The sequence below is a fragment of the Belonocnema kinseyi genome, chromosome 1 (genome assembly GCF_010883055.1).
Source record: "Belonocnema kinseyi isolate 2016_QV_RU_SX_M_011 chromosome 1, B_treatae_v1, whole genome shotgun sequence".
Classification (NCBI taxonomy): Eukaryota; Metazoa; Arthropoda; class Insecta; order Hymenoptera; family Cynipidae; genus Belonocnema; species Belonocnema kinseyi.
In genome coordinates this window covers 141,810,727-141,819,995 of record NC_046657.1, presented here as the reverse complement: position 1 = coordinate 141,819,995, position 9,269 = coordinate 141,810,727, and the positions used below count along the sequence as shown (strand labels likewise).

Sequence of the window (9,269 nt, the reverse complement as noted above, 5' to 3'; positions counted from 1 at the left end):
CACATAATACTGTCATAAACAATGAAAACATTTTGACTTTTCAAATATTTTATTTTTCGTTTTTTTCGTTTTTTGTAAACGTTGGGAACTTCAGACTCATAGCGACTCAGCTGTCCTGAACGATAATCGAAAATCAATTCTATTGACAGTTGCGAGCGGCTCAACTCCGTGGAGAGTCGAGAGGGATCATCTTCGCCATTTTAAAATTAAAATAAAAATCTTTATTAGAAATCTACAATTTAAATTAATATGTCACTGGTAAACGTCATCCCTCCACATTATTCGAAACAAAAAAAATGTTAATAATTAAGAGTTTGTGTATGTTTTCATGGTGAATTTTAACTGTAATAAATCTAGATAATAATAAAACAATATTAAACTCAATTAAATTAATTAAAGGTTACTTTAACTAGATGTGTATATGTTTAATCTGAGCTATTTCTTAAAAGTTATTAGAGTGTGAATAATATAAAGCGGTAAAATGTTAGAATCGGACAAAATCAAAGGAAGAAAATTACCAGGAGAGGAATCTTCCTTCTACGTTAGGAGGGATTCGACAGTCAGTGCAAATATAAACAGTGTTCTTCTAACAATGATTCATAATATGGGGATGAGCAAACTCGTATTGATCGATGATCTACGTGCTCTACACGTCGCTTGATATATTTGGCGTCTAGATTTCACGATGTCCGGAGTTTATAAACCATAGAAAAACGCAAATTATAGCCCTAATTCTAAATGAATTAAACAGTCCCTTGGATAATATTTTCCTATGTTCTTTCTTTAAACATTTATTACGTTTATTTTGCTTTATTTACTGAAAAGTGACCATTTTATCAACAGACGAAGTTCGCACAATAATAAAAATATGCAACAATTCAACAAATTGTCAGAAAGTCATCCAAATATAAACTCCGATCGCAAAAAAAAAATGTCATGGAATCTGTTTCGACCAGTCATTAATTACGTATAGGCATGATAAATTAAAAACGTCGGGTAAATACGATGTCAGGGTACCATGTCATATCTGTCAGCTCAGCTGACCCTTCGTTTTGTATATTCTGCATACAATTATTGGATAATTTAATAACGTTTGCTACTACATAGATATCACTCACCTATCATACTGAAAAAGTCTTAAAAAATCCACATTTCTGTTCAAGATCAAAATAAAAAAAGAATCTGAAAGATTTTTAGGAAATTTTGTTTATTTTGCAGAATCTTGTCAGTTTTATGAAAAATTTGAATCATCTCACAATGTGTTCAGCAGTTAATAAAAATTTATAAAATTTTTGAGATTTCGAAATACAATTTTGAAGATTTTTCATGGTTACGAAAAGTTTTAAGAAATTCCAAATAAAATATTTTCATAATAAAGATTCAACTGATGAAAATTCAATTTTCAGTGGTTGAAAAAGGAAATAAATTGAACATTCAGGTTTCAGTTCTCAAACGATTTAAAATCTAATTATCATCTGCTAGAAATTCAACTGTTAAAAATAGAAGTAAGTTTTCTTTCTTAATTTTCAACTGTTGGAAATTAAAGAATATTTTAAATTTATTTTCCGTCTATTTAAAATCCAGCTGTAAAAGTTGTACACCTTAATTTTCAATAACTTTTAACAGTGGAAACTTCAGCAGTTGAGAATTGAAGAAATTGAATTTCAAACAGTTACTGCTAAAAGTTAAAATAAATTAGAAATTTAATTTTCTTCAGTTTTTCACAGTTAATTATTAAACTGCAATTGAATAATTAAACTGTGATTTAAACAAATCTGAAATATTCTTCAATTTTCAAAAGTTTTAAATTAAATTGAAAATTTATTTCTATTTTTAATAACTGAATTTCCAGCAGATGGGAATTATATTTTAAATTGTCTTTAATTTTATGAAATTGAAAATTGATTTTTAATTTATATCAATATTCAACAGGTGTGAATTGAAACTTAAATTTTACATTTATTTCCATGTTCAACCACTGGAAATTTAAAATTAAATTTTTAGTAGTTGAATCCTTATTTGGGAAATCTTTAATTAAAAATTTCCTAACACTTTTTAAATCCTCGAAAAAACTTCAAAATTGCATTTCGAAATATTAAGAATTTTTGAATTTTTTAATAAATGTTGAGTACATTTTTAAATTATTCAATTTTATCCTAAAACTTTGAAGAAATTCTTTCAAATTAGACAAATTTTCTAGAAATCTGCCAGTTTCTTTTTTTATCTTGATCATGAAGAAAAGTGTGCATTTTAATACATTTTTCAGTGTATAATAGGTTCTGAGATATCTACGCAGTATCATTTGTTATCTAATTATATAGAAATTATATACAGAATTACACACAAAGTTGTAGTTTCGGCTGGTTTAAATGAGGGAGTTGATTTCAAGTTTAAACATACCACCGCACATACGGTAGTCTGGCCGAGTTTCGAGCTCGAGTTCGAGTGCCTCACAATATGAGAGATCAGCTCGGCTTTCAGGTGTAGTAAGGTACACTACACCGTCTTTAGACAAAACGGCTTGCATGGAATCATAGTTTTTACCGTATTAAAAAAAGGGATTGGTAAAAATATTAATTGTGTACACCTTATTTCTGATAAACTTTCCTAATGTTGATCAATTGTATGTGGCGAACAGAGAAATATGCATTTTTGGGTAATTTTGACTTACTTAACAAATCTATACTGTATAATATGTTATATTTCGCTTGTGATATAAGTAAATGTGATTGAAACTAATAACTCCACCAAGTTTAGAACGATTGAAAATGTAGGCTCAAAGTTATTAATTTTTGTAACAGAAGTTAGAAGCGAAGCGGAAGCTGTTAGCTCAACGTCCATCGACATAACAGTTTTACTGCACGAACATAAGAGACTAATAAATGAGAACGCTGAGCTAAAAAAATCAAATTTAAAATATTGTAAAGAACTTGATACTTTACAAAAGGAGAGAGTTACAATAAAACAAATAAATGATCTTCTATGCAACAAAAGGAAAATTATTTTGGATTTAGAAGAAACAATAGGATCACTGACTATAGAGTTGAACAGAGCAAAATGGCAATTGCAAGTGGCTGAAGAATCTCAAAAACGATCCGAACAAAAAAATATAAAAACTGTCAAACTCCAAGGCTGCCAGACTGAGTTTGAAGTTATCGAAAAATCTATCTTTCATGAACTTGAACAGAATACACAACGTAAAACTGTGGTATGTAATAATATAACAGCATCACGTTTTGTTGTCGTACTAAATGTTCAAATTCCTTATTTATAGATCATAGAAGATGTGAAAAAGAGATTAGACAGCACTTCGAAGGTAAAAATGGTTTTTTTAAGACACTTAATCATTATTATATACTCTTTTGTGTTTAAATTTATTCTGATTACACATTGACACTGTTGTTCGTAGAGATTGGAGGACCTTTCACAAGATTTTAAAGAAAACGTTAAAAAGCAAAAGCATTTGGAGTCTTCATTGGAAATGGCAAAGAAAGTAGAGAATGAACTACGCTGTCAACTTACTAAGCTCTCTGAAGGCAAGTAAAAGAAAATTTGATTTAGAAAATTAATTGCATTTTCAATTTTCATGATAAAATTAATCTTCTTTTAGCTGCTGGAAAGGCTTTTGCAGAAATCCAGGATATGATTTCTAGAAAAAAGAACGAATTGATTACAGTCAAAGATGATAGCGAAATTGAGAAAAAAGAGGTAAAACGAATTTTAATATATTGTTTTGATAGTGTTTTTTGAAAAACTTGGATACGAATTTCGAGATTTTAGATCATTCATTTCAATACTCAACTTCCTTGTTGTCATCTTTAAACACATTCGCCAAATATTGTGAAAAAACTTCGACTTCGATCTATTTTGTATATCTATGTAACCATCCTGTTATGAATTTGTATAAATTGATTATTAGGAAGAGGGAATTTCAATCGAGCAGCGAACGTTATTGAAAAGTCCAACGGTATATACACTAAATTTTTTACAATTCCATAAAAGTATGTACTTTATTACTTATCTTTAATTTATCGATTGTTGTATTATTCCCTATTAGGAAACAGTGGAGATGAATATTGAGATTGCGAGTTCGGCCATGACAAAACACAATGAAATTCAGAAAATATTAAAATCCAAGACATATTCATGTGATGAATGTGGTAGAGAATATCCTAACCTAAAAGCTGTCAAGAGACATCAACGCCAACATTCAGAAATAAACTTCAAATGCAAATTGTGCCGAAAAGTCTATGCTCTTAAACAAAATTGTATTCAACATCTCCAGGTTTTACACCATATAAATCAGTAAGTCCTTTTCTGTTACTTTTCGAATATTAGAAATAATATATTATTCGGGGATCCCATCGAAACCAAACAGTTTCGAATCTTCATGCATCTTATGTAAATTTTAAAAGTCAGACGGGAAAAATATGACGTTATAACAATTTCGTTTTTAATTTTGTTCTCATCCGTCAAAATGTAAAGAAAAGAAACAAACACACCGGCACAAAAAAAACACCGGCTCCCAGTAGAACCGTGGTAAATCACACCTATGGCCACGTCTCACGGCCATGAGATGGGTGGTCACAGAGCAAGATAAGATCGCAACAATAGGCTGGCGAAACCCTCGTGTATCTTGAGGACATGAAGCGACCCAAGTATGACAGCTTCCTGCAACCATCTCGCAAGTAACATGGCATATTTTTGGCACTCGGGTGCGGCTTTAAGGTTACAAATTAGGGATTGTTTCGCACCTTCGAGAACACAGATCACAAGAACAATTAATTTAATCGCATATTTTGTGTGCAGTCGTGCAGCCCTCTTTTGATCGTTTCTCGACGTCTTGAAAACGATGCGTTACTAAGGTAGAAATGACAACGCCCTGGTATGGGAAAATGAAACTATTTGTACTTGAATTAAGCCCTGATGATCTGAGAAGCTCAAAAGTTTGCTCCTTTGGCAAGGATTGATTTTCTGCATTTTTGTAAAAGTTTCCGTGCTCTTGGCTGAATGTTTCAACCTCTGCTTTCTTCACTTCGGCTTTTAGAAAAAAGCATCTAGATGGAGTAATGCACTTTCCCCGCCCGCCTTCACGACATGGGCGGTACGATCACGGAACAGATGAATTGATATGCAAGCTCTTCTGCATATGCATTAGATTGGTCCAAACATTTTTTTTGAATTTTTAGGGGACACCCCAGAAATTTTTTCAAATCGAAACAAAAATAAATGTATTTCTTTGTTTTAAAAAAAAATTATATTTAGAAGCCCCATGAAGTTTAACACGTATTTCCCACAAGAAAAAAATACGTTTTTGTAAATCTTATTCAGCATCCTCAATATTATTTCAATCGAGTTAAAACTCAACATTTCTCTTTACAATTAGCCATAGAATACGAATAAAATATCACATAAATTGCTTAAACAATTTATTATTGTTTATAGTCATTTTCTCATAGAATGGAGTTAGAAGGACGCGATTTTTTCAAAAAATTTCCAATTTTTTTTCCAATTATTTTATTAATATTCTCTTAGAAAAATGCTACAAAATTGCAGTTTGAAAAAAATTTCACTTTTAGTCAAATGTTCAAGTTAGTAATTAATTAGAGTCAAGAAAATGAATCGTTTAAACAATTGATTATTATTATTACTATTATATTTGAATAGTGCTAGAAACATGCCGTTTTTCTGAAATCTCTGACTTTTTGTCCAATTTTTAATAGAAGTGAAATAATAATGAATTCAAGTCAACAAAAATAATTGTTTAAACAATTTATTATCATTGTTAATAATATTTTCTTCGCTTATTTGGTAAAATGTTGCGGTTTTTTCTGAAATTTTTAACTGTTTGTCTATTTTACGTTAGGCGTGACTTAATAATTAATTGAATTTAGCAAAAATCAGTGTTTAAACAAATTATTATTGTTTATGACTATCTTCATCTATATGTATGTATTTAATCTCTCCCTTTTACGGGTTTGAGGGCCACCGCTCCCTGTACATATATTTAAAATTCCATCCTTAGTCTAACTTAACTACTACTTATATTCTACTCTTTCGCATTACGTAGGATAAGCAATAGTAACAGTAGTGATATTAATTCCTCAAATGAGCGAGCTTCTAGGACTTCCGTTTCCTCTTACCATAAAAAAATGCATTTTCCACGATATTGAAAACAATTTTCGTTTTTTACTGTCCCTTTTCAGGATCACCCGTTTTGCTCTGCCCTACTCCCTTGCTTTCCCTTACTTCATCCAATTTCTTCATCCACATCACTCCCTGTCCACTACCATCCAAGATCCATCTTACACACTCATCCACACTCAACTGTCCCTCTTCCTCTCCTGTACATCTCTCTAATACATGTGCCCATGACTCCATTTCGTATCCACATACTCTACATAAATTCTCCTCTTCATTCATCCAATATCTGCATGCTCTCACTCCTTCTCCCATTCTGAACCATAGAACCCTACTCCATTTTTCTTCCTTTTTTATTTTTTGCAGATATTCTGGTTCCGTCAACCCTTTGACCATCATATACCATCTATTGTACCTCGAATCTATAATCTATGTCCATCTCTCTTCTCCTTGTTTAATCAATAGCTCTAACTCTATGTCCTGCCACTCCATAACCCCTTCTCGAATATTACACACCCTTCTCATTTTTCTCCTTTCTACCTCCCATTTTGAATTTCCCACATTACCTCTCGCTTCATTGTTCCGAATTTCACCGAAACATGCTTCTACATTCTTTTAGCTTCTCTTCAAACCTCCACGCTCTCTTAATTTGTCTAGTAACCATATGTTCTCTTCCTAACTCTTCTTTTAACATATATCCTGGGCAACTCCAGCTACCCCCATTACCCACCTCAGGAATCGCTCATGCATACTCTCTACTTTCCTATGTTCCTTCCATCCCCAGATCTCCACACCATAACACAACATCGCCCACACCATCGAATCAAAAAACCAGACCCTCAGTGTCAAATCGTTCTTGAACCTTCTCTTTCCTATACCCCATACTTGGCCCTATCTTCATCTATATCAATACCTGATAGTTACGGTTCTTCGGCCATTTTTACCTTTCTGTCCTTTTTTGACTTAGTGAGGTAATAATTAAAGTTAAAAAACAAAATGTTTAAACTATTTAATATTTTTTTCAACTGTCTTTTTTTAGATAAGTACTAGAAAGTTGTGGTTAGCACTTATCTAAGAAAAGATAGTTATAAACAATATTAAATTATTTAAACTTTTCATTGCTGAAAAAACTACAAGAATGAGACATTGCTTTAGATGAAGATAGTCATAAACAATAATAATTTGTTTAAACAATTATTTTTGCTAAAACTAACTAATTATTAAGTCATTCCTAATGAAAAATATACAAACAGTTGAAAGTTTCAGAAAAACCCGAAACATTCTACCAATTAGTCCAATTAATTCTACCAATTATTAATTAATAAATTGTTTGAACAATTATTTTTGTTAACTTGAATTTAATATTACTTCACTCCTATTGAAAATTGGACAAACAGAATTTTCAGAAAAAACGGCATCTTTCTAGAATGATTCAAATATAATATTATTAATAATAATAGATTGTTTAAACAATTAGTTTTCTTGGCTCTAATTAATTGCTTAACTTATCTTAATTGAAAATCGGACTAAAAGTGAATTTTTTTAAATGCAATTTTGTAGCATTTTTCTAAGAGAATATTATTAACAATAATAGTAAATTTTTCACATTATCACTCCAGTTAACATTGATGAACTATCACTTCGCATTTAAAAAACCGCAAAATAGTCATGATCAAATCGATTGAGGTCATATTCAGGATTCTGAAAACTATGTACAAAAACGTATTTTTATCTGATGGGAAATATGTGTTAAGCTTCACGGGGTTGGTGGCACCTCTAAATATCATGTTTTTCAACGAACAAAAATGTATTTATTTTGGTGTGAATTCGAAGAAATTTCTGGGCTGTCCCCAAAAAAATAAAAAATAAAAATTCCAATGCATTTTCGTATCACCCTAATATGCATGATCTTGCACGTGTCAATGTCGAGAGCCATAAGCTTGTGCTTCGCCCATAGAACCAATCTAAACGAGAGAGTGGTACCGAAACGGCAAGCGTGTTAGTCGCTGATATTCTTGTTCAACGCCAAAATATTGGGTGATCAGATCATTCGAAAATAGTGATTTTCATAATACTTCCATGGAATCCAGTCCCTTTCTCTGCATATTTAGCTAGAGTTACTCTAGGAAGAATTGTGTCACGCTACCCCCTCCACTAGCCGACGCGAAACCAAAATCGGAAATATGTAGCGAAACGTGAAATATTTGAAGTATTCTTAAGAAGAGGTTATATGTCATAATATATTTTCGATCAGTGTTTTCTGGGCAAATAAGATTTGTTAATGAAAAAACAATGGTGTTGTATTGCATCCTTTACTGCCGTAATAGTTCTGGCTATAATCTTTGCTGAAGGCAAATTCGAAAATATCCTAAGTTTAAGTAATTATCGATAGAGAGTATTAAGCGAGATGATTGGATACTTCACTTGAAACCTGCTGTTTGTGAGGTAAAATTTGATTTTTCAAAAACTAATGTAATAAAAGTCGGAAATGTACCTTATTTTTTATGATTGCAGGTACATTTTGACTGTAACATGTGGGAAATTGTAAATTATAAAAGGAGACAAAAAATGATTTCTGAATTGATGGGCTGATGTCAACACTGTTGTGAAAACTATTATTTTGGTCTTCTCTAGGATTGAATAAAATTTATTTTTATTTGTAATATTTTAATCAAACCCTGTGTGTTGCCTCTTTAAAATTTTGTTTCACGGTAATTCGAAAATTTGTAGTACAAGATTGAATTTAGCCAAGTTATTACTTAATACGTTAAAAACTTCATGTAATTAAAAATTCAAATTTAAAAATGTTGTTACATACTCAAGATGGTTACTGCCCAACATGTCAAAGGCATATTTGATTAGAGTTGAATTTTATATTTTTTGGAATAGTTTACACGGGGCTGTCCCGGTATATACTAGGCAGTCTGATAAGTACCCGGACTCTGCACCGTCGATTGGAATGATTCATAAGTGGTTTACCGAGTTTCATTGTGGCCGTACGGGCACAGTTTATGCTGAATGATCTAGGCGCCCAAAAGAGGTCACTACATCAGAAAATGTCGAAAAAATCCATGATATGATGTTGAATGATCCCAAAGTGAAATTGAGAGAGGTAGCTAATGCTGTAG

General features: G+C 31.6%; 1 protein-coding gene across 2 annotated transcripts in view; it reads left to right on the top strand.

The window, feature by feature from the left end:
- The window catches only part of LOC117175973 (myoneurin-like), a 48,023-nt gene that overhangs the window by 34,263 nt on the left and 4,491 nt on the right, over window positions 1-9,269 (top strand). For both annotated transcript variants that reach the window (XM_033365875.1, XM_033365866.1), the window contains 6 exons: window positions 2,802-3,208; window positions 3,275-3,316; window positions 3,410-3,536; window positions 3,611-3,708; window positions 3,920-3,967; window positions 4,058-4,305. In XM_033365875.1, the coding sequence (XP_033221766.1) occupies window positions 2,802-3,208; window positions 3,275-3,316; window positions 3,410-3,536; window positions 3,611-3,708; window positions 3,920-3,967; window positions 4,058-4,305 (970 nt within the window). The remainder of the gene's footprint in view (window positions 1-2,801; window positions 3,209-3,274; window positions 3,317-3,409; window positions 3,537-3,610; window positions 3,709-3,919; window positions 3,968-4,057; window positions 4,306-9,269) is intronic.